Source organism: Fistularia commersonii, chromosome 11 (assembly GCF_037954325.1).
Source record: "Fistularia commersonii isolate RoL2024-O1a breed Wild chromosome 11, RoL_Fcom_v1.0, whole genome shotgun sequence".
NCBI classification, from domain to species: domain Eukaryota; kingdom Metazoa; phylum Chordata; class Actinopteri; order Syngnathiformes; family Fistulariidae; genus Fistularia; species Fistularia commersonii.
This window is the reverse complement of record NC_141294.1, coordinates 5425568-5451775: the sequence shown is the minus strand read 5'-3', so window position 1 is coordinate 5451775 and position 26208 is coordinate 5425568. Positions and strand designations below refer to the sequence as shown.

The 26208-nt window shown below is 41.4% G+C and overlaps 2 protein-coding genes across 3 annotated transcripts in view; both read left to right on the top strand.

Moving 5' to 3' along the window:
• eif3ea (eukaryotic translation initiation factor 3, subunit E, a) overlaps window positions 1–2850 on the top strand; it is a 33782-nt gene extending 30932 nt beyond the window's left edge. The window contains exons 11-13 of the mRNA XM_086154638.1: window positions 914–1016; window positions 1458–1592; window positions 2693–2850. Coding sequence (XP_086010764.1) covers window positions 914–1016; window positions 1458–1592; window positions 2693–2728 — 274 coding nt within the window. The 3' untranslated portion in view covers window positions 2729–2850. The remainder of the gene's footprint in view (window positions 1–913; window positions 1017–1457; window positions 1593–2692) is intronic.
• A 3983-nt stretch (window positions 2851–6833) lies between these two features.
• rspo2 (R-spondin 2) overlaps window positions 6834–26208 on the top strand; it is a 61688-nt gene continuing 42313 nt past the window's right edge. For both annotated transcript variants that reach the window (XM_086154637.1, XM_086154636.1), the window contains exons 1-2: window positions 6834–7258; window positions 7514–7833. In XM_086154637.1, coding sequence (XP_086010763.1) covers window positions 7611–7833 — 223 coding nt within the window. In that variant the 5' untranslated portion in view covers window positions 6834–7258; window positions 7514–7610. The remainder of the gene's footprint in view (window positions 7259–7513; window positions 7834–26208) is intronic.

Here is a 26208-nt window from a genome sequence, read left to right as displayed (position 1 = left end):
CCGACTGACACTTGTGTCATGACAAGGTTATGCACTCAAGTGGTGCCGTTGGCACATCTTATAGACAGAGCTGACATCAATAAAAGACTCTCGATTTGTTTTTGGTTATTTCCCACAACATTTGTATGAACGAGGACACGGAATATCACTGACAGAGTTACCAAAATGGCCTGATTGATTAACAGATAAAAAGCTATTGAGAGCTATTTGCTATAGTGCAAGACACTGAACCCACAACTGGCGCTGTTCCTCAGCTACCTTCTGCTCATGGTTCATCCATGATGGGTTTAATGCAGTGGTCAAATGTCTGTAGGGGTGGCATGATGCAGGAGGTAGAGCAAGACACTGAACCCCTAACTGCTCCCCTGGCGCTGATGGACGGCAGGCAACTGCTCATAGTTCATCCATGATGGCTAAAATGCGGAGAATGAATTTCTCCATGAGGGATTAATAAAGTATAAATTATTATTAATTATTATTATATTACCCTCTATCCTGAACTATATTCTGTTGGCCATGTCCACTGCTGTCACTAGTCGTAATTGGCACGTAATATGCGATAGCCATCCTAATGTAGTTCATTATGACATAATAGATATTTAGTGCATTTTGTACACATGGCAACACAAATGTGAGGGAGGCTTATGCTGTCCACTGTGAATGATCACATCTGTCATAAACATTAAAAATGTAATAAAATATGTGAGAATTATTTTGATTGCTTTTATTTTTTTTAAGAAATTATAATGTGCCCCTGAGCTCTGTGATCTCGATGCCACTGATTTCTTTTCTTGTATGAGGATTCCTCTGTATTCTCTTAACATTCAGGTGAATCTGCCAAGCTGGGGAACAAACCCCTTTAAGCTTTAAGTTACCAGACTAGAGCAGAGTATCTGTCTCTCTCTCTCAACAGCATGCTGGCAGACAAACTGAACATGACGTCTGAGGAGGCTGAGAGATGGATTGTCAACCTTATCCGCAATGCCAGGCTGGATGCCAAGATAGACTCCAAACTGGTGAGACGTTCTCTCAGCGCAGTACTTACCTAATTAATCAAAGCTTTGTAAACAGCCCTTTGAAAATTGGGGGTAGCAATGTTAGTCGCCTACCAGTTGTCCTCCTGTTTGACTTAAGAATAGAAAGAGTCATTATTCGTGCCCTGATGTAATTGAAGGTGACACTGTCAGGACATTGTCACAACTATAGCTCAGCCTTGTTGGGTTCTCTCATTGATTTGCAGCTATGTGTTGAAACTGCATCTTTTGCCCTACACAGTACGAGTAGCCCTCTGTAATCGGCAAGTCATAGCTCAGTCTAATGGGAATGACAGAAATATCTGAATATTTCTACCATTATCTGTGTGTCCTCTGGATGATGACTTTGCGGTTGGAGGTGTCTTCAAGACAAAAGATGAGTGTTTCGTGAATTTGTTTTCCATTTTCATGTTTTAATTTAAGGGCCATGTGGTCATGGGGAACAATGCCGTATCACCGTACCAGCAGGTGATTGAGAAGACCAAGAGTCTGTCTTTCCGCAGCCAAATGTTGGCGATGAACATCGAGAAAAAGCAGGCCACCAGCAAGAAGAACGAGGTGAGCAACATACGTACTGTATATACAAAATGCACGCAAACCTCAACACCCTAGTTTGTCGCTGAGGGCAATCATCCATCTATTAACCGATCGGATTGCTGGGTCAACACAAAGTCAGTTCAAAGCATCTTAAATGATCAGCTCAGAACAAGGCTGAAGAATGTTGATGAACCATCAACCAAAACTCTCTTTACACGAAATAAGCTAGTAAGAGCAAGTTTAACAGAGCTCGTGCTTTCATCCTTCCGTTGCTCTTCAAAGGCCTAATGACAAGGTAGATTCCAAACAACCATAAAACGAGGCTTGACTGCACAATGACTCAGCTCAGTAACGTAAATAAGGTGGACCCTTACATTGGCTCTTGGTGAACATTACTCAAAGCTTTAAGTTCCCTGCACTTAGGACCGGGTGCAGATGTCTGGCTCAGGGTCCAGTCATCCCATTTAAGTATGTTTTTGATGTTGACCTTGCGCTTTTTAGTGGTATGTAGACAGTTCAAGTACTACAACTAGCTAAAATGTCATAATCACGCACATACTCTGAACCGGGGCTCTCAGTTCATATGGCCCCTGAAACTGGCGAGGACAATTTTGTTTGTGAAAGGGGATTAAATCCGTAAGTCTCACCAGCATTAAGGCCACGGGGACACATCGCACGTCTTCGATCGTCACGTTTTCAATTGTGCAGCTCTTAAAAAGGCTGTCACAGTTAGCCGCCGAAATATCTGCAGGAGAGAAGCCATAACTCTGTCCTGTTCCCGAAAAAAAAAAAGGAAGAAAAAGAAAAGACCCCCCTCATTAAAGAGTTTTTGTAATTGGACAAAAAAAAAAAAGTCTGCAAACAACTCACAGATCCTGCTGTCCTCAAGGCAACAAATGACTTACATATAGAGAACATTTACTGCCTGCCATCTGGGCCTTCTGCTTAGGGTCCCTGTCAGCTTCACCACCACCCAACGCTTACAAGCCGAACACACACACGCGCACACACACACACGAAAAAGTCAGCTCTTAACTACTTGCACATTTATGCCGCAATCAACAACATAAAGTTGTTTTTAATCTACTAATGGCCTAATTTAAAGTTTTCTTTTCTTGCAGACACCCACCTGGGCAGGTCAGGAAATGGGATTTTAGTGACACAGAAGATGATTGCATTGTATGCATGGAGTCACAGGTTTTTTTTTCCACATTTCACAGTACAGTTTTGTACTAGGTTCAAGTCATCACCAGTTCAATAAAAGCAACCAACAAAACCATTTTCACCCATGATCGCCTTATTTCTGGACATTACAAACTATGGTTGAGGTTTGAGCGGTCAGACCTTTTTGAATCAGTAATACTTGATGAAGTTTTAATGTGTGCATTGAGTCACCGAGTGGGACGGTGGAGACTGTTGTGTGTGTGATGGAGCTCATGTGTGCACTGTAATGATGAATGGCTGTTTAGTCTGTTGGTTTTATGGTGTTTAAGTGGTGCGCTTCACCGTGGCAGGCAGTCTCACTGAGTGGGACGTTAGCTGAAAGGGGCAAACAGAGGTGATGTACAGTTACCAGTGGTCACACTCTCTGCCAGTCATCTTGCCCATCTGAGGACATGAGGGAGCCATAAAGAACCATTAGCCAGACGGACACAATCTTTTTAATGTCCCACCCCACCCCCACTTTTCCCTGCTTTCGACCTTCTCATAATTCAGTCCTCTTCCTTTCCCTCCCTCCGTTTTTATCGCAGTTACTCACAAACAGGCAGTCATTCCTTCATGTGCCTTTAATTTCCCCTCTTGTTGTCTGCAGTTAAACTACTGGGGATATTTTTTATGTAAAAATACACCTGCTTTCCAAATTCTGGAAGGTGCAATCGGTTGGCCCTGAAGAAAAAGACCAGACTGTCATGCAAGTGTTTTAATCAGTGAAACAGAACAGGGGTATAAGTTTCCTCTTTTTCATGATCTGTCCAGTAACCATTGCATACTTACTAGATAGAAGTAAGCAAAGTATGTGTGCATGTATGTGTTTATGTGTGTGTGTAAAAGCACTTTTTTTAAACCAAGTTCTTGGAGGTCATTAGTGCATTTTATTTTCTCATAAGGTGTCTCAAACCGGGGGCAGGGGGTGCTGAAGTTGTCGAGCTTTGCGTTTGTTTCCATTTGCTTTGTTACAACCTATAATAAGCCAGCCCTTGCTGCCCTCCACAGGGTTTTCAGGTGGTAACAGCAACATGGCCAAATGAAAGGGGATGTGTGTTTCCTTGAATCAGATATCAAATTATTGGCATTTTTGTCACTTAAGTTAAATGACAAAATATATCAAGATTTTGAGAGAGGAAGTTCTCTTGACGTCCTTTAATAAAACTTTTTGGGCAAGCCCACTGAGTTTAGTCAAAGGCCAAGCAGTTAATTCAGTTAAAATTTCGAAAAAAAATCTCTGTCGAGATTTCTAACCATTCAAAGGAAGTTCAAATATCTTTCCCCAATCAATTTATTTGAGGCTACAAAGGTTTTTGCCTCATCTTTTTTGTCCTTGTAAAAGGAAGCCGGGATCTCCTTAATCCTTAATGACAGTTCTTCTGGCCATATATTTGACGTCTTCATCAATAAATAGTACATGTCCAGAAATCATGTCATATATATATATATATAAATGTGTGTGTGTGTGTGTGTGTGTGTGTGTGTGTGTGTGTGTGTGTGTGTATATATATATATATATATATATATATATATATATTTATTGATATTCCAACAACTGATCTAAAGTCCCTGCGTGAGGGATATCTACAGGCAACTTGATAGATTTTTTTGCGGAACAATTATATCAATTAAATTTACCATTTAGGCTGTTCTAACTGCATGAGATATGACCTTAAGAGCATATGATCAAAATACACAATCAAAAAAAAACTTTCATGACCAGTCTGATACATTTCCTTTGAGTGTAGGAGATGTATCCAGATGTTAAGCAACTTCAGATGTCATTATGTGGGCACCCAACTCTTAACGACCAATACTCCTCATGTAGTTATGTCAAATTTAGTCACGTAGCCAAATATAACAAATTTACTGCAACAAGGTTTCCAAGTTGTATAACAGGGCTTTTTCCCCCCTCAAACCTGTCATTCAAGACATAAATCCTTAAATGATGTACAACACAGAACTTTTCAACTACATTTGTGGCAAACATTAATTGTGATTTGACAACAACACTGCGATGGCTCATGCAAAAAACCATCAAATCTGGATCTCTGAAGAAAGCTTACAGCAACTCCCCTCATTGCTGTTATGGCACTGAGGGCTCCGAGCCAGACCATCCAAATGCTTACGTCACCTCCACTTCTGTGCCCATGAAGGAGAGCGATGGGGGAGGGAGGAGAGGAAAGGAGGGATGGAGAGTATACACTGATTGGTTTACCGGCCCCCTGCTCCATGACACATCATGAAAATAAAAGTGCTGGAGACCTAAATTATCACATTCACCTTAACGTTGCACTCTCAGATGTTGTTTTAGAGAAGTATCCAAACCAACAGTGCTGCCTGTGGTGAACAGGCCCCCTGACCACAATGTCTGTCACTGCTCTCTGGGTGGATAAATAAATAAACAAAGTCAGGACAAAGGTCATTATAGGTTTTGGAGAGGAAATATATAAGAATCTCCCTCCTTTTTTTTTTTTTTTTCCAATTCAAAAAAATGTATTGTTCAAGGCCATCCAACCGCCCCAGACTTGTTTTTTTCTTTTAATTCAGTTTGTTTGTTTTTTAATATGCCCCAATGATGAAATTATGATGTGATGAAACTTGCCTTGCTTCATATATGTGAGCGGTTAGAAAATCTCTTTACCCATGTCCATGTTGTGTTAGTCAGATTAGTGTAAAAGCAGTACAAAAAAAAAATGAATATTTGAAATGTTAATATGGTATCGATTTTGGTCAAATGTGCTTCCTGGGCTACCGACAAATTTCTATTATTGTTATTAGTATTATTATTGTTGTTGTTATTTAATCTCAAAAGACTTAAGCATGTGATGTGCTGGCTGCCTCGGCGGCGCTTGGAGGGCCTGACATGAAAATGATTTCTTGAAATACATAAAAGATTAAGTGCCACACCTAGTGGCTGAAGGAGGAACATTCACCACTTATATTCCCATCACAAACCATGAGCAGTTTCCGGTCAGATAAAAAAACAAAAAACAAAACATGATACCAGAAATGCCTTTGCAGTTTACTGACAAATCTTTTTTTTTTTTTCTTAAAAAAAAAGCATGTAAATTGAGAAACTTCCCCCAACAATCATTACATCCCATAATGCAGCAGACGCACGTCGTGAGCGATCCCTAATCATTCCTCGCAATGAGCTCCGGAGTTGTCAAGCTTCCAGCCTTTGAATGTCACCGAGGGGTGGAAGACTGCCAGCCCGTCATGTCGCTCCCCACAAGGTGGTTTTGATCGAAGGAGAAGCCGAGATGGTCTCCATTGATGAGGTCGCATGGGACGGCGTTAAAGGCCCGAATCTCTGAAAACCCTGAAATTACTAAATGATTTATCCGCGATCCACAATTACAGCCTCTCCCGACGATTTCCATTAATTTCAGGGCACCGGGTGAGGGACTTCGTTCTGGGCGCGCAATAAGCGGGATGGTCGCCTGCGGGCTCATCTCATTATACACATTAGGCAGATACTTGCTTTTCTGGCTCGCCTCAAATGATTCAATTGGGCTTATTATCGGTGGAGGACATCTAAAAGTGAGAGGGAATGTGTGTTGCCTTTACTTTTTTTTTTCCAACTTAATTCCCGGTTTATTGGAAAACACCCTTAAGGATAAGAATCCTTACCTAATGACTTGATTGGAAGTGGATAAAACACCCCTTCCCTTCCCTATTGAAAATTTCATTAATATATTAGTATTATTATCAGTACCACGCAACTGTAACGACCTCTCCCCCCCTGTGATGTTTGTATCTCAGGGCGCAACAGCTGTTTACACTCACTAGGACCCGGAGGCGATCTCCAACGCGTGGGTGAGTGCGTGTGTGTGTGTGTGTGTGCGTGTGCGTGGAGAGAGAGAGAGAGAGAGAGAGAGAGGGGAGACTACGAGAAATGTCATCATCATCATCAACATCTCCGAACCGGGAGGTGGGAAGGGGGGGCGGGGGGGCGCACCGAAACGAGGAGCCGCCACACGTGACAGGAACCCGGCGCTATATGAGAGGGGGGGAGGAAAAAAAAAAGGCAGAAAGCATCAGGACCAGTCGGGAGTCAGTCCCACAACCTCAGCAGAGCGCACACTCACTGACCGCTTCTCCTCTTCTTCTTCCCCTCCCTCCTCCTCCTCCTCCTCCTCCTCCTTTTCGCTTCCAGAACGCGGCACATATGAGTTTGTTTCTGCCGCGCCACAGGGACGAGCTCAAGTGAGGAAACGCAGGTAAAGGGGGATTCTAAGCTTTTTTTTTTCAAGAGAGGAGGAAACACCCCCCCCACACACACACCCCCTACTCACCCAACAGCTACTTTTTTTTTTTTTTTTCCTCCCCTCCTCGGACCTTCTGCTCTCTCTTCAGGAGGAACACAAGTTTCTCGCACAAAGAGGGATGCTTCTGCCCGTGCCCGAGCTGCACTTGCACTCAGGGGGAACCTAAAGGTGGATCGGAACGGGGATTACATTTCATCCGATGCCAAGGTATCAGGCGCGTTTCAAGGAGCGTCTTGGCGACTATTACGCACGGTTGCGCTCGATTTTTTTTTTTTTTTTTTGGAGGGGGGTCCGAGCAGCGCGCCTTCTCGCTGCATTTGCTACTGATCAAGCGCATTAACACACAGTACACATTATTTATTTTTTTTTTTTTTTGCTTTCAGTAGTAGGTGTTGATTTCGTTACATTGTTATCACAGTAACCCTCCTCTTCTCGTGTTTTTTTTTTTTGTTCCCCCCGCAGCGCGACGAGAAAGACGCTTTTAGTGACTGGAGAACCGGCGCGCTTCGAAAAATGATCCAAATTGGCGACGAGGTACTTCCATGTCGCATCCCGGCTGATGTTTGACACGTTTGAGGAGCGACCGGAGAACCTGGAGGAGAGCGTTACCGAGTCAGAGAGTTCGTCCCCGAGCACCGCCGGCACCTTTTTATCGGAGTTGGAAAGACAGATCGCCGTCCAGATGCAGTTTCGACTTTTCTCATTTGCCCTGATCGTATTGAACTGTATGGAGTACAGCAACTGTCAGGCGCCGTCGCACCGCTGGAGGAGAAGCAAAAGAGGTAAGACGTTTTCGGATCCGGATCCCGTGGCAGCATCCGGGACCGACGGTTCGATAAATAGCGTCATTTTCTCTGCTTTGCTTTAAAAAAAAAAAAAAGAAAGTCACGTTTTCACAGCGTGGGGCGCAAACTCCGGATTTGTGACAGCGGTCGGGCGGATCGGTCCCCAGCCGCTCCCCCCCGCACCTCACCTGTGTTTGGCTCTGCCGGCGCACAGGTGAGACGAATCTTCCAGAAATAAACAGATTTAACATAAATCTCAAACTTGAAAGAATGCCGTTTTCCTTGAAAACACCGATGGAAGATCCGCCCCCCCCCTACTCTGATTATGTAACGATTTTGAAAACCGGTCCGATAAGGCGTTATTATGGGACACGCGTTTGGATCGCGGCGTGCGTATTTGGCACGACCCGTCCTCTCCTCCACCCCCACCCCCACTAGTTCATCTTATTTAACTCTTAGCTACTGACTAGATGTTAACACCGGCATTGCCCGCAATGAAGCAGCAGACAAGTGAAAATGTTGTAATTGATTTTTTTTTTAAGTTCACCGGTGCGGATCGGACTACTTATTTGAGGGGGGTGGTGGGGGTTCCGATGAATAGTCCCCTCTTCCTCTGACTTATGAATCGCACATCTCCACTCCGACCCCGTAAGCTGGTTTTAATTGATCTCATAAGCACTTTGAACCGTCGGTAGGAAACCCGCAGAACAATCTCCCGGCGGAGGCGCAGGAGTTGAGGAGGAAGAGGAGGAGGAGGAGGAGGAGGAGGAGGGAGGGGGATCAGCCTCTTTGTAAATACAGCTCCGTATTCGGGATGGATGAGGAGACAGTGGGATTAGAAACGTGGCCCCCTGCGGACCCCCCCCCCCCCCCACACACACACACACATACACAAAACACACCCCATTAGACCTGTGACATAACGCCCACATCCCCAGAGTGACTTGGTTTAGGCGGCAAACTTCTTTTTTTTTCACCGCCACCGTGTGTGTTAGTACATTAGAATTACTCATTTAAAGTCGGGGCGGGGGTGGGGGGGTAGAGGGGGTGGTGTTGGGGGGGGAAGGGGGGGTCCGTCTTGTAAATTGTATGGCAATCACAGATTTAATCATATGCACTGCGTGCCAGGGGGAACCTACACATTTTGAAAAAGCCCCTCCACTGCCCATCTGCAAATAATCAGGCAGTCACTGCGGGGTACTGGCACACACACGTTTTTCAGCCCCCGTGTGTGTGTGCGTGTGTGTGTGTGTGTGTTCTTGAAAGTGTGTTTCTTTGTGCCACGACGTATCTGCAGGACAGAATGTAGAAAACTTGCTTTGGGACAGCAAACATCTGTTGGGTGATGAAGTAACAAATCCAGTTTTACTTTGTCTTAAAGTGAACCTTGACACCGTCCCCCCACCTCCCCCTTCTCAAGAGTGTGTGTGTGTTGGGGGGGGGGTCTCTTGTATGCGTGCCTTGTGTTTCTGAGAGTGTGTGTGTGTGTGTGTATGGGGTTTACCACTGAGAAACCACTGAGATCAAGAGTTGAACTTTTACATGTGACCTCCACAACAGCAGCAGGCCGGGTCTTGGCTTAAGGTATGCATTGTTGTGTCCAGCTCCTCGTACCTGTGTTACACTTGTCAAGCGAATCCCGTGCAAATATGCTCACATTCCCTTTACTGTAAGTTTTTAAAAAAAAAAAAAAAAAAGCATGTAGGAAGCAGTGGGAGCCGGACAGCTTTTTCGGTATTTGTTTCCTTCCTTTATTTATCACGCTTATATTGAAAGAAGCATGTGTAAGAGATCATTGTCCAATACTCCCAGAAATGCTTGAATATTTTTCTAGCCCTCAAGGTTCCTGTGACAGCTTTATATACAGTCTGTCTGGCATGCACAGGGAGCTATCCAAACCGTTCAGGAGTGTTGAGTCCCAGACACATTTGAAACACAATTTGGACACACTCTGCTCCCTGAGTGTAGCCGTTTTATGCATAACAAAACACATCCTGCATAATTTAACAAATGTCCTTTTTTTTTTTTTTTTCCTTTTTACATGGGGAAAAAGAAAAATTGGCATATCATACAGTTTATTGTGTGCACATTCCCGTGGAGTTGGTTGTAAGGGGTGTACAAGGAATTATAAGAGGGGAACGTCAAGCAGAAAAGCAGTCATTGCTCATGACTGGAGTTCTTTTAAAATGAATGAGAATATTTGAGATTAGGATCTTTTTGTGGTTTTCTGGGCTGATCTTGTCTTGCTCACACTCCGCGTGGCATGACCCACTAACCTCCCCTTTGCCTGCGGTGACAGTTTATGTACATGCACACGCTTTTGTAATTTATTGTCTTTTTCGAAACCCATAGATGACAAAACACATTAAATTTACACCTCCCGACCTCTCAAACAGAAACTGGAAAATGATGCCGCGATCACTGCGGTGATGGAGCGAAAAACACAGAGGTGCTACTTTTCATTTTTATTCGCTGGCTAATGATGCCACCTGCTGACTACATAAAATCAACTTCAAGTACCATTGCTGCCTGAAGGAACTGACAGACACACACACACACACACACACACACACACACATGCACACATTTAAACAGGCTTATGAATATGTAACGCCTCAGAATTGTGAAAAGGTGCCAGGTGATACTGTTAACCCTTACCCATCCACACTGGGAAATAAAAGTTGAATTCCGGACTGGCCGAAAACTCTCACATAGTTCTCCTGGGCAGATCAGTTCAATCTGTTTTTGGAGTGCATCTCCAGATGTTTTGAAGGACAAAAGTGAAACCAGCGCCAGCCTAGCAGGGCGGAGGGAGTGAAGTCAGAGATGCACAATATTTTGTAGCGCTGATGACAGTTGGCAACAATAATGCGCGTGCATGTGTGTGTTTGTGTGTGTGTGGTGTTTTAAGGCCGATATCTAAGGAATATTGTCATGTGTGGCTGATTATGCCCGAGGTTCTACGTGGGAGCTTTAAAATACTGAATGAATAAATCTAAGATAAAGTAAGGATGTGCATAAATTAGATTTTTTTGGAAACAAAAAGCTGAGAAAACCATGATCTGTACAGGCTCTTAAACTCAACAGCAGGTTTTTGGTGTGTGCAAAGTGAAAAATTCGAATGCCTCTAGATGTAAATATGCAATTTCAAGTGGAGTTCATCGGGCGTCTTGCTAAAAGTCTCCTGTTTGCAGGGTTTTTAGCTTTTTAATGTTGGAAACTGGCACTTTATTGCAATGTTGCTTGTTGATTATGTGCCTGACAGGGCAGAGGGGGAGCGTTCCCAGAGGTCCCGTAGCCGTTCAACCAGCCTTGTCATTCTTGCCTTTGGAAAAAGTGATAAAATTCACACAGATGCTGTGTCTGTTCACAAGTTTTTTTTTTGTTTTTTTTTCAAATGATGCCACTCTAATCCAGGTGGTGTTATGCCCGCATCCTGTCTTGTTTCTTTCCACAAAACTTTTGGTGTTTTTCTTTCCCTTTTTTTTCCTCTCTCTCTCTCTCTCTCTTTTTTTTTTTTAAATTGGCTAACCAAGCAGAGGATATATGGAAAGGCTGGAAAGTGATCTGAGGTTTATCAGTATGAGCAGCTGCCCTCCCACTATCTTAGCGCCCTTGATGGTTTTGTGCCGATGGGACAAATAGGGGACTTTTTTCAGGGATGAGGAAGGCATATTTAAGCAGATCAGCTGAAAACAGCTGAATGTGAACACCATCACCTGAGAGGGATTACAGTGAGCCAAGTCTTGACCTGAACCTTAGCTCTAGCGTTAAGGAACAGAGCTCTGGCTTTTTTCTCCCAGGCCCCATTAGTCAGGTCCCGATAAGTCTGGTTGCATTACTCTTTTCTCTCTTCCTTTTCATTTTTTTTTTTTTTTCCTGGGAATAACTGAAGGTACTTGAGGGAGACACACATTGTCTCCCCACAGGTGCATCCTTCTAATGCCGTCACAAAGTTGAGAACAATCAGGCTTTCACATTTCGCCAGGTAGCACCTCCGTCTGACACCTCCTAACAAACCGTCCAATCATGACTGCGGTCTGTCCAAGAGATTATCCCGGCCCTTCAGGACAAGGATTCACTTATGCACTGTATTGATAAATTACATTAGTCTGACCGAAGCTCTAGACTATTGAAAGAGTAGCCCCTTGTTTGACCTACTAACCCATGCATGTCAATCCAGGCCTGTAGTGCAGCTCGTTCTCCAAGTCACGGTGGTATCAGATGAAGCTGGTGAAAGGCTCCTCAGTGCACTAATGCCATGCTACGCTGCCGAAAATCTCAGCAGAGGAATAGCATGGAGTAGCATGAACATTCTATGGCAGAGAGACACACTAAGAAAGATTCTTTCCTTCCCCGTTTGACAAAATGGACACGACAAATCTTGATTGTTTTTTTTTTTTTTTACGTTGTGATTCCAATATTTTGTCTCTTATCTCAAAAGTTACATTTCACCGGACGCACGAGAAAGAGCCTGACAATCCTTTGTCATGCAATCATACATGAGAAAGTGCTTGAGGAATTAGAGGTGGGACAGCGGGGTTAATATTATTTCTTTCAGCTGTTGCTCCATGTTTAAACAGAATGAGAGAGAGCGATGAGAAAAGCCCTTATTGTAACCTTTACTGCATGCGTCCATCGATCACATTATAGCGAGGAAACATTCATTGTGTGCGTTCATGCTTCACTCCTTTTCTTTCCTTTTCTCTTCCACCCTGAATCACTGTCATCAGAGGATCCCATATCCTGGCAAAGATAAATGCCAAACACATGTTTTTTATTTTAAGCAACTTTTTACCACAGTGTAAAACTTAATTTTTCGGAAATGTGAAATGAAATAAAATGAAATTTAAAAAGAAAAAAGAAAGAAAAAACATATTATATAAAAAGCTATAATACGCTCCATATTTCCTCGCCGAGCTCGGAAACCCCTGAGCAGCAGCGGCAGCTGCAGACAAAAAGTGCAGTGTCCCTCCCGAGTACAAGAGCGATGTAAATTCGCCCCGTGTTCTTTCCCCCAAGTTCATTCTCCCTCATTGCAATTACACATTAATACGTTTCCTTGTAGGGCTACTAAATATGACCAGCCAGTTTGGTCCGAATCTCTCAACTTTATTGGGCAGTAAAATTTCTAATGTGGGAATCATTGCTAAGTGCCACGCATAAAACAACAACACAAAAGGAGCATTTTTTGAAAAAAATGACTCATATGCTGGGTTCAGAGGTAGGAGACTTGCCCAGAGCCCCGGGCTCAGACTGCAGTGCACTTCCAAACTACTTACCTCTCACATTACTAATACACACCTCTAAGTATTCAATGAAGAGCTGTGGAGAGGTAATGATGTGGATACAATAGGTATCCATTGTGTTTTTCCTACCAATGAATCTGATCTTGGAGATTGTTAAAAATTTCCAATTTCCTCTTCGTTGTTTACAAAATAAAGCAACCAAGTCAGTGTTGGATTTTTTGGGGGGAAAATGGGCATTCTTGGTTTCTTGCCAGTACCTCTATTATATCTGCAGGAGTCAAACAGTTAGACCCAGAGTGGGAATAAAGTTTGGCCATTGGAGAAAAGCGTAAGCTTTGTCATGTCCAAACTTTAAAAATAAATATAGAATGTAAATTAAAAAATGATAATCAATATAAATTCTATAATATTTTTATTCAAATTAAAAGAGCAATTGAAGAAGGTCCTATTTCTGATCAATTTTCACTTCCGGATTTTCCGCAAAGCATATATATATATATTATTTCAAAACCAATAAAAATAATAGTGCCACTGTTCTACATTTTTATTTGCAATGTTGATGAGCAGTTCATTTCTAAATTCATAATTTTATTATTTTTTTGTAATTCATTCATTCCCATCTCTGGGCATATATTGTACCCACATGTCACAGTTGTTTTTTTTAACTTAAAAAAAGGATTATTTCATTTGAGTGCAATTTTTGACAGAATATATATATACATATGTATATATACATTAAAAAACTATATATATATATATATATATATATATATTTTTTTTTTTTATGACTTCAAATGTAGCACTGGAGAGCATTAAACACACATTATGAATTAAAAGAAAGGTTACCATTGGCAAGAATGACATAGAGCGATTTTATTCCGAGCTGAGTTTGTCTTTTGTAATATTTGAATAAGAGTGAACAACTGCCATTCAGAGATTTGACTGATGTGTGTTTAGATAATCCTTGAATGACAAACTAATACCCAGACAAGATTTATAAACTGACAGTAACTCTTCAAGCTTGGATATTGTCTATTGGAATCAGGAAATAATATTGTGTACCTGGGTTCTTCTTGACAGGGCTTTAAAACACATGACATAAAAACCAAGTACAATTGTGGATGCATGAATACAATTTAATATGAACATCATTTTTTTGTTGTTGAATTTTTTAATAAAAGTACGAAAATCCCCAGTTTTCAAATGGAAAGCTGCCTGCTGCCGTTGCACCAAGACGCGGTTAAAGGCTCAGTTTGCTCACAAATATATAAAGATTAAAGAATGTTTTGAAAAAGTGAAGAGCAACTTTGAATTTTTTCTATTTGGAGAGTTTTACATTTAGTCAAATTAGATTTGTACTTAATGTGAAAATACACATTTCCGCCACAGTCATTCTATGTGCTCTGTGTGACTGAATGGGTAGATTGTATTTTCCTGCCCTGTATACATTTCTTGAAAACGTTGATATTTTCAGTGACCTGGAGTTCAAAATGGATGTTTGATGTCTAATGTTTCTCGAGAGCCCTCGCACTTTATCTGCTATTGTTTGCCATGTCATTTTTCTCCTCTGTGTGCGTGCTGACTAGTGCCTACTTTGCATCGATCCACAAGGCCTGGAAATTCAAAACTTACAGAGGCCCCTTGAGAAAATACACCAAAGTATGCAGAAACAAACACACACACACACTCTCTCTCACTCACACACACACACACACACACACATACAAACACACACCACGTCACTAGCGCTCTGCATCTATCAATGCCTGTTGAATAGCTGCTGCTCGTATATCAGCGAGGCATAGAAATGTGATTTAAAAACTTATCCCCGCTCCTTAACATTTGACAGATGGACAAGACTACATTTTCCCCTCGGTGTCCCCACTTTTATAGGACCCGCAATTACACTTACACCCCACATCAAAATAATGCGTAACATACAATATGTTTGGTATGGAAAGGAAGCGGGCTGCTGAGCTGCAATACAGCGTCTTTTTGTGAAGCTTGCCAGTAATTTTTGCAGCCCGTGCACAGCCAGGGAAGGGTGTTGTTGCCTCCATCAGTGCCAGGTGACTGTCTGATGCAATTTGACTAGTAGCAAATCTCTGGCACCGACTACATGAAATATACTGCACTTCCCTTCATCTCCTCGCTTTGTTTTGTTTCATCGTGTTGTGTGAAAGATAAACCCGACACATGTTATATATCCTCACCCGGATGCACCCAAGCCAACGATTGTATGCGGCCTCTGTTATGCCTTTTTTATGGTTTTGGCTGTGGTTGATGTTAATGTGGGCACCCTTAGAATAAATGAAGACTTGCTTATTTAATAAGGCCTGGGCTAGTCAGAACAAGCGCTTTGGATGTTGCAGTGAGAGAGGTTTACACTGGACTTTTTTTTTTCTTGTTTTTTTGTTTTGTTGGGCATTGAGCTGTGGAGCTGTGTCAAGCCGTTTTTTTTTTTTTTCGCTTCCCTCTCAAAGCTCTCTGGCCCTGTGGTGTGAGGAGAAGGCCTCATGGCTGCTTGCGGAGTGCAGAAGCACCCGGCGTGTTTTTAATCAGGAACAAGCCTGGGAATCATTACTGGGCCTTGATGCTGAGCTCATTGTCTCTCAGAGAGTGAGAGGAAAAAAATAGAGAGGGGAAACGTAGCCTAGCGTGCATGTCAGATGTAAAGAGGTTTTAGAGGGTCATCCGCTTCAGATTTATGTGGTCAAACTAGAGGGTGCGGGGGGAAGGAAAGTGAAGGGAAGAGGATGCTCATATCAGCGGAAGAGTCATTGGATGAGACATGCATCTGTCTGTTTTTAGAGCAAAGCAATAAGACTGTAGATCACTTAAGCAACAGAAGCAAGAGGATGCAAAATGCTGCCTGATGCTGACTTGGTACAGAGCTTATCCTGCTGGGATTGTTCAAGGTGATTCCTCAATAATTGTCAGTCAGTTTTATAACTTCCTCTAAAACAAGAGAGGACATTTGGTCTTCAATACACATCTGCTTCGTTTTGGTTTGCTCAAGTTGTAACCGTAAGAGGCTAGCCAAGGCCTCTTGTGCTCTTCATTATGATTGCAGAACAAATTAAAATGCCCAGAGATGTTTAGGTTCCCCTTTTAGTCTCACTGAACCAGCAAGCAACAGAAATCGACTTTTCGTTGCAGTGACTGTTGCAGGTCGTACTCCTTTGGAGTGCAAGTACTCAAAGTCATTGAAATAATACATGTTTGTGTTTCTAAAGGATCCAGAAGCTAAAGTTAATTTCAACACTGCCACTCAGTGGATGGATAATTTTCATCTATCTTGGAAATTCTGCTTGTATTTAAGTTGTTTTGGTCAGCTTTGAAAAATATTCTATGATTGTTATTATTTTTCTTTTAGTTTAACCAACATAATAAACATAACCCTCTTTGATTTCTGATGAAGTCGGTTTGCCTTCTTTAGTCCCTGTTATAAGGCCTTTTTATTTATTATGCATGTGGTTGTGAAAATAGACAGACCATATAATCACACATCCAGGATATAACCAATATGACAGCCTTTTTTTTCAACCATTGCCACTGAAACAGTCCTACATGGCTAGAATATTAATCATAGCATCAAAAACAAAACAGAGTCATTCCTTTTGTTGCTCATGGGGACTCTCTGATCCACAAGATGTTAAATAAGACAAATATATCATGCATGAAGGGGAGTCACATGAATATGATTGAATATTTCCCAGTGTAGCAACTCAAATGAAAAACTGTGATCAACCGAGAAGGCATTTGGTACACGAGTAAAATGTAAGCACATAACATTTGGCTTTTTTATGAGCATCATTTAAAATTTAAAAGGAAAGAGCCTGTGACACCACCGCGCAGGCGCCTGTCACTGCCAGGGAATGGATGGAGACAACGCAGCCGCCGAATAAGTCTCCGACCCTCCTTTCATGGCACATTGGTGCATGTGTGATGATGTACTGGATGTGGAGCTGGTTGTATATTTTAATTTCCAACTGCCAACGCCACACAACACTTCCTGTCTGATTTAACCATACTAAAAATGACATAGTCGCTGCTTTTAAGGCCCCCTCCGAGATTCACAAAAGAATAATGTGCTTGAATTGATTAACGTTTGCTCTACGTCAGTGTTCCGAATAGGGCGGATCATATGATAAACTTTGTCTGTGAGACAAAGCTCCCTAACGAAGAAATGTGTAAATATTTAAGTGAATATAAACAATTGGACTGTGAAAATAGTGTGAACCTCATCAACACAGAGTTGGGATGACACAACCTACAACACACAGAGACAACACACCCCCGTTGCTGATGTCAGCACTAAGAGGAGGGCGGTTTAAAAAGAAGATTGAGAGGGAAATTTGACTCATGGGAACACATAATACCAGAAGTGCTTCCCAATGCCAAGGAGACAAGATTCTGTCAACAGAATCCTTTAAACAGTGCTTTGCCAGAGGATGTTCAACACCCACCCTCTTTCTGCAATACATAATGGCAAGTTTAATAAAGAGCAGCCAAAGCCCAACTGAGTTGAAGAGCTGAAGGCCAAACCATTCCAGCAGGCAAATCTGTGACACTGAAAGTTGCTTTCATGGAGTAAAGTTTCAATTCTATCATCAGACAATTTACCCATTGCTGAGCTAAGAGCTCATTTGCCAGTTATAATATTATAATAGTGATAATTGTTATTATCCAGACTAGTTAGCAGGGTAAGTTGCCAACACAATGAAAAAGTTGTTGGAAAAAAAATCCAGATGTGGTCCACTGTATTTGGAAATTACCATGATTAAAGCATGAGTGATAAAAAGAGCCATCACTCCCTTCCCATTCAAACATCTCCATGGAAGGTCAAAGGTCAAACTAAAACAAATAAAATACCATCCCTTAAAAGCAGGTTTTTCACAAAGCACAATAGGGCCAAAATATTTAGGTTCAAACATGATGCAATTAATGGTTGATTACCCCTTTAGTGTATCTTATATAGCCTCACAAATGCACAGTTGCATAACAACATTTCAGTAAGTGTGAGTTTGTCAAGTTTCAACAGAAGCGTTTCCAACCGATATTGTGCGTTAAAGTCATCCGGCACCTTGATTTGTTTTGTCGATACTAAGGGACGGATTTAGTCATTGGACTTTTAGTCATTTTCACTTCTTGGTTCATATATTATTGGTGTAAATGTAAACTAGGCATTTTTTTAAGCTGTAATTCCTGCAGCAGGGCCATAAGAATCAGGTTGTTTAATAGAGAAGAGTCCTGGCACTTCTCCTGCATAAAAAGCTCCTGTGTCCTTTTCACACCCGATCTTTCTGATGTCAACGGCATAATATACAGACGCACGTCCAACAGCTGAACCTTTGAAATCCTGCGGTTGAAGAAAAGCTGTCACAAAAGAAAATCTGATAGCAAAACAGCAAGAGAACACGTTGAGAGGAAAAGTTAAAATTTGACTTTTGTCTTGGGTAGCCGTCAATCAATTCCAAATAAATGGTAAAATTCCTGTCCATGTTAAAATAAGTGTAAAAGTAGAAGTGTTTGATTTAAGGTTGAATAGACTTCTGACAGCTCTCACAGTTGGACCTTTTTGGTCAGAGCCGATATCTTGCCCATACACTTAAATCATCACAAAATGATGTTACTCCCCGCCCCCACTGATGGTGTACTTGCTAAGTTCATCACTGTTTGTAGACGTGCCGGTTTTTGTTTGGTAAGGAGCTGTTTCGATATGTGGCCTCTTTTCAGTGCATCTTCAAATTTAATTTGGCCGGCCGAACATAATCCGAGTCTGTGAAGTGGAAGCTCCAATGAAATAAACAAAATATTCAGGCACAAAATTCTTCCTTTTAAAACTGTTACAGCGTTATTCCAATCAGGCTCCTCTGCTCTGCATGCTGTGGTGGTATGCAATTTATTTTCAGCAAATTATATTGTATTAAAAGTTGTGCATAAAGTACAAAATAACAACTCATTAACTTGGCGGGAACACAAATGTCAAAGACAAATTTTGGCCACGGTTTGTTAATTTACATATATGGGGTTCGGGATGAATTTTTTGCGTGTATTTTTTGGGAGTAACTAAAGTAAGTGTGTCCAAATCCACCAAAATCTGATTTTATACAGCCAAAAAGCAGTCAAGGGGGCTCTTTGGCCTCCAGGAATCTTTCATTATCAGAACTGAAGAGGCCTCTCGGATGAGGGGTGAAACATCTTCAAGTTAAGAAAATCAAGTTGAATAAAAATTTTGGACACCCCTGAACTTAAGTGTACAAGGTCTCTGGATTCTGTATGGTGGAAAAAAAATCAGGGCATAGCCCATTACCATAGCTTACCCAGACTGTCAGCGTAACATCTTGGCCATTGACATCTAAATAAAGCTGCAGTCATCTCACTGCTCACCACTGCGAGATGCTGGTTTTTGTAGAAAATAAATGACGTCCATGCACTTTGATGACATCGCCAGTCCCTGTGTGATAGTAAGTTAACAAATGTTAGCCTCCCTGTAATTTGTAATGCATGGAGTTGGTGGAGAACTTTGAGTTTTTTACCTGTAAATTGAACTTTACAACCTGTTTATTGAATGCTACCGCCATTTATCACTCCTCCAATGTCGTTGATATGATCCTTGGAGCTTCTTGATCGGAATAGATATTATAGACATACTCCTGAGAGCTGGTTTTGTTGAATGGCTGTTGGATCCGCATTACGATGCATGTTGACCCATTTGTGTTGCGGTGGTGATTGTTATTATCCGTGTTGGCTCCCCGCTAAGCCCTAGACACATGTCACACAGGCGTGCGATGATGAAGCAACAATACACTCATGCATATCATTAAAAGAGCATGTGGAAGTCTTATTGCCAGGGAAGTTTATAAGTTGTGTTCTCGGGTTGAAACGTTCCATTTAATTTTGCACTTCATCAAAGAAAATGCCACTTATGGTGACTGATCTCGAGTCTTCTTTCTCCATTAGTATTGCTCGGTAATCCTATTACTGTTTCCAGGCAATGATAGAAGACTGTGGTGGAGAAAAATGGTTGACAGAAAAGTATAAAGCTTTAACAGAAAGAAAAGTCCATTAACATTTCTCAAATGCCTTCACTCCCCCCAGTTATGCACTTATATTACATCTTGGCTGACTTCTCCTAAACTGGATATTGTTTTATTTGGACAGGGGCCAGGTCGCAGAAGCAGCAGCAGCCGCCGCTGTGTAAACAGTTGTCACCGGTAGGACTCAAAATGAATAGGTATCTATGGACAGGGGTCACATGTAGTTTACATGTTTACTCCACGATGGGTTTAGGGACGGTTCTACAATACGCGCAGAAACAAACCGTAGTTAACCAAAAGCCGAGCTGTTTACCACCAACCGGTATGAGTGTGCAAACTCGCATACGGATTCAAATTTAGGGAAGTATATTGCGTATCTCTTTCAACGCCGTCCCAACAGCTGCCAACACTTGACAACCACATTTGTGGCTCATTTGTAGCAGTAAACACTATGGCATGTAGGAACAAGACAGGTAAAGCTTGCATCTGACGCTGTTGCTTCCTGTAACAATACGCTGAGCAACTCCTGCCACCCAATTTGCGGTGCAATTTTTGTTTCCTCATCTTTAATAGTCACACCTAACACCTTAGTCTGCTTTACCTGCATACCAAAGCAGACGCTGGCAGAACATCCAAGAGCGCGAGCAGATGAAATACCTTTGCCGAAAACAAATTAACTTTGCACAGACATCAAGGTTTTCATTTTACTTTATGAGATCCATTTTCCAGTTTATGAAAGCGTTCATCCCCGGGATTTTTATAGTGTAACTGCAGTGATGAGAAAAGAAAAAAAAAAAAAAAAAATTAGAAAAAAAAAAAAAAAAATCTCAACGCTGAGTATAAACTTTTCGAGCCAACATAAGCCGTCTCCTGTTTCTATGCCCTGGCAGTACCAGCCTCTCAGGAGCAGTTTTGTGGTGGCGAGAGAAGCACCATATGTGGCCCAGACACCTGTTCGATGAAAAGGTGGTGTTTGTCTGGACATGCGCTTGTTAGTCTCTGAGGTTGGTTTGAGTGCGCTGGGAGTGGAATAAAAATGAAGTTGAGCAAATGTCATCATTAGTAGAAATACAGACACCGCTCATTAGTTTCAACCGAAGGAAAAATATGCAATTTTCAGTATTTAATCCTCTTACCCCCGTTCCATTTATCTTATAGGAAACAGACGTCATTCACTTCGGAAAGTTAACAAGCGTTTCTTGGATTCCTGTGAAGGACCTGATGTAGATATTGGATCCAAAGTAGGGTTTTTACGGAGAAAAATAAGGCTTTCTTTGATGTTTCTGTGTGTGTGTTTTTGTTTTTTTGCGGCATGCGCCATGTGTGAAAGCGAGACCAGCGGGTTTCTGTCGTCTGTCTCCTGTGGTGCGCTCCACTTTTGACCCTGGCGATCACCTTAGATCTCCCCACTGGCGAGGCAATGGGGGTCGGAAGCTCTGTCTTGTTAAAGGGTCAGTGAGGTATAACTTTAGGGCAGATGCTAAGCCTAGAAATCGACCTATTGCTTTTTTCAGTTAGTATGTGCAGTGATTTTATTGTGTATTCACGGTGTTATGAGACTATCTCCTATATCACGAGCATATTACGTCTGGCGATTTCTCATCAACTAACTGATTTAAAGTTTGCTTGAATAAGAAAGAGCTTAAAAGAGCAAAACAAATCACAACTAGCAATAAAGTCAATGAAGTAATAGCTGGAAAAGTAAACTTGCAATACAATTATTTGAAATCATCTGTCAGCGTTGGGCACATTGGAAGCCGCAAACACATCAACTCTTCAGTCAATATGACATGTCTTTACTCATCCTACAGTAACAGAACAATATTAGCATTGATTTGGAATCATATTTGTATCCACTTGATGAATCTCAGTCCCATATTCACTCTCCACTGAATCCTGGGGGAAATATCTTGCACTAAATGCTCCGCCGTGCCCCACCAGATTAATTTCCCTGCCTCTTGTTTGTGGTGTGCAGACGGATACAATTGGTCTTTGAGATTTCTCACAAACATAACAGAAAAAAAGAAACATCTGTGGAAAGTGGACTATATAAACCAACATTACATCCTAAACGATGCAGATTCACTTTTATATACAGTTACTGCGACAGATAACTGTGGATTTTATAATAACAGTATCCAAAATACGCAGCAGGCCATGTGGTTGTTATTTTTTACTTCCTTGAGACAAAATCAGTCGCTGTTTAATGACTTTCAGTTTGAAAGCTTGGAAAGATGTGGACCTTGAAGTGAAAATGTTATTTTATTATTCGTTTTAGTAAAGGTACATTTTATTTAATAGCACACACACACACACACATATAATGCACTTTCAATGTGATTGATTTATCGGCAAAACCATCTGTTCATGAATTAAGGGTTTGGCAGCACCTTCACTGATAGGAAATAATAAAAATGTTATTTATATGAAGATTGTTTTTTTTTTTTGTTGTCTTTTCCACACGCGGCTGTTGCGTGACACCTGAATAAAAGTGTCCTCCATCTGGATCTGTAGCTCGTGTTATGCTTTCTGGCAAGTTTGAAAAATCCAGATCCAACTTTTCTTGGTTGTCAGATGTGCGAGCTGGAAGTGAAGCTGAGTTTAGTCATTGTGATGACAAATGGGAGAAGGAGAGGGAAGTGGGGTTAGGGTGGGACAGATGGAGCAATGCTACATGGGGTGCAAATATGCCGAGCATGCCCGATGATTTTACTGATCCTCTTCTGTGATGTCCTTGTTCCCCTTGCACGCAGAGGGAAACCCACTCCTGAGCCACACTCTCTGTATGTATATATGTGTGTGTGTGTGTCTTTGCGTGCATGCGTGGCATGCGTGTATGCATACGTGTGCTTGTGCAAGTGAGTGAATTACTAGACTTCCAGCACATTGAGCTACAGGTGTGAAAATTAGGTGTGAGATTTATGTGTCATGAATTACCAACATGTGGGCTAATCGGAGCCACTCCACCCAGCATTTTCTTCTTTCTTTTCTGAGGGAAAACACATTTCTCTCACAGCTTGAGTGGATTTGAGGGAGTGTATATAATGAAATATTCCAAACTCCCCCCCCCTTTTTTTTTGAGGGGGGGGGGGGCATTTCTTTTTCAAGCACAGCATGTGTCTGAGTTGCATTTCCTTGGTTGATTGGCTCCTGTCATTCATCCTTGTTTTAGGGACCTTAGCAGATTTATATGCAGCTTTAGAGAAACTAATCACTAGACTTGAAATCCACCTGTTTTCTTTGCTTGGTTTTGTTAAAGGGGGAGGTGAACTTTTCCCACAGTTAACAGGATTTCTTGGGGGGGACCGTGTCAGTTGTTGCTTCTGAGTTAAATAATTTTCTGAAGGAATAAATCATCTCCAGTTTGTTTCCACATCTTTTTTGAATAAACATTCTGCTATAACGTTGAGTTCGGGACCTTTTATTCTAATGTCTGGTCAGTAAAAAAAGAAAGGATTTGGGGGAAAAATATGCCCGGCTTCTCATGTTTTTCCCCTTCTTTATGAAAGTAGAAAGCAGACTTAAAGCCATACAATTCACAGCGAACTATTTTGACTAGAATCAACCTACTTGTAATGGATTTCTTGTCCTCTCACTTGATGCAGTTGCATTCTCTGCATGTCGTGCCATAAATTTTCGTTATGTTGGATTTTTGGATTTCCCATACAAGTTAAATTTCCTGACAAACCTACTGTATATTGCAAACACCTACTGCACAGTTGAACTAATAATTTCCAAATGTAGCGTGCATAATTTCTGGATGGAACCAAAAACTACAGAGAGATTTATTGTACTCCATATAGTTTTGCAGCTAAAGGCCAATGTGTTTCTTGGCATATTTACACAGAGAGCTATAATTTATCAAGTTCGATCCTAGAAAAATGTTACGATTGTAATAATTTCATCATCTTTGTCAGGAAAAATTTTATATTTTAAACTGACTAAATATGTAAACAGTGCTTTGCTGATTTATAGTTCTGGGGGTGTTTAAACTGGGGCGTTTCACAAGAAGATCGGCTGTTTTCTGTGTGAGAGAGTGAATAAAGATGGGCAGAAGAAAAAGAGCTGGCAAGAAAACGCAAACCGCATGCTCGTCTCTTGTGCATGCCCAGAGAGCGATAAAGTCTATCATCACATATAAACCAAATATCGCCCATTATGAGAATCAAAGGGAGAAGCTGAGTGATGACCTGTGCCACTCAGCAGAAAGAGATGGGCTGAGAAAAAAAATGATGAGAAAGAACTCACATTGGCTTAAGCCTTATAGACTGTGCAGATTTTTGCTATGAAGAGTTTTCGCTTGGGAGGAATAGTTCACTCTCTTTTGGGATGTTCCATGCATTTTATAATGACGAAGTGTCGCAATTAGCACAACGTGACTGTGGTGCAGCTTTGCCATAAATACAGAAAACACACCCTCTCAAAAAAAAAAAAAAAAAAAAAATGGGGCAATAAATACATGTCCAATACTTTGAAAAGAATGAAACTTTCCTTTCAGTGAAATAAACATCGAACATTAATAGAGGTTTGCATTGTGCCTGGGGAGGCTTTAAACAACATCGACAATGACTGTGAACAGAGATTCCGATGTTTTCATGCCACAGCGGAACAGTAAAACTCTTTGCAGAACCGCAATTCACAATGCGGAGGCGACGCGGCATGACCAACATATCAATCTAATTCTTCAAGGTTTTTCTTTTCCATGGCAGTCACATGGTTATTAAGGTCAAGGCTTCAAGTGTCCGGGGAGATTCGGAAGGACCGAAGAACCAATTTTAAAACGAGGTCTGCCAAGTCACCTGTTTTTCTCTCCTAATCTTCCTTTAAACATTAATTATAAGATCACTTTCACACCAGGACATCCAGATGTGGTCTTTCACTCAGGATATGGTAAACTATAGTCTTCTATTCATCTTGAACCAATGCGGGGTTGAGAGTCACAACAGGTTCAGACGGGCAGATGAGTGAAAGGTGTAATAGACGTAATATCTCTGTCTATCGGCTTTAAGCTGCTGCAAATCGAAAGTAAGCGAAATCCATATCCAACTCATCTGACTCATTTGGTTCAGTACCGTTTTTGATCGTACGATAATTAAACTGTCATCTGCACCTCTTGATTTAATTTTGATTGTTTTTGTTTTTTCATGTAGTCTTTCATTTGAAGATTTTTTATTTTTTTTATTCTGAAGACACAGTATCATGGTATGAGAGTTTACATTTGGACAGAAGAAAACAAAATGGAAATAAAAATGCTTCCTGTCACGTCAAGTCTCTTTTCAATGCATTGGGATTCCACATAAACACGCATATGTATAAACAGTTTGCCAACAGAAAGGTTTGAGCAGGAGCAGACTCGCACGATGTGCAGTGTTAGACATACAACAAAAGTTCAACTCAATTCTCTTTCTCTGACTTTGAATGGGTATTTGGAAATTGCCGGAAATGTTTGCGTCTAACTTTCGGTCGGGAGATTGATAAACGTCGGAGCCGGTAGACCAAACGCTCAGCCGGATGGTATAAAACCGCTGTTCAAATCCACCTACCAGTGCCTTTTATCCTTATTGGCTTCAAACAATGACTAGAAACTTTGAATATTGATCATTTGGCAGGAGAACAATGGCAAGTGTAGTCAATTACCTAAATTGTGAGGGAGTATTAATTTATATGGCAATTGTGAAACTTACCAGACAGTGATTAGTTCTGTCATGCTCCTTGTAAAACTAAAACAAATCAACACGGCTTCATAATCCGTTAAACTGCTCCGATGGGTGTTCATTAAGATTACCGTAATTACCATATGCTTTTTTTGGGAATGCATATTTTAGCTTTGAGTGGTTGTGGGCGGCAAACAGCTGTTTAAAGCATATTTTTCTATCCACGCACAGTATGCGTATGTCTGTCTGAGGAGGTTCATTTTGATTATGAGTAAATGCATTTTGATTTCATCTCCAAGGCCGTTTGAATAGCATGGATCTCATTTGTGTTTGTATATATTAGCATTAATGCCATAAAGTTACGAAAACTACAGGAAGTTATTTTTGTTCTTTCCAAAATATTTCCATCTAAACGTCTGCAAGAAA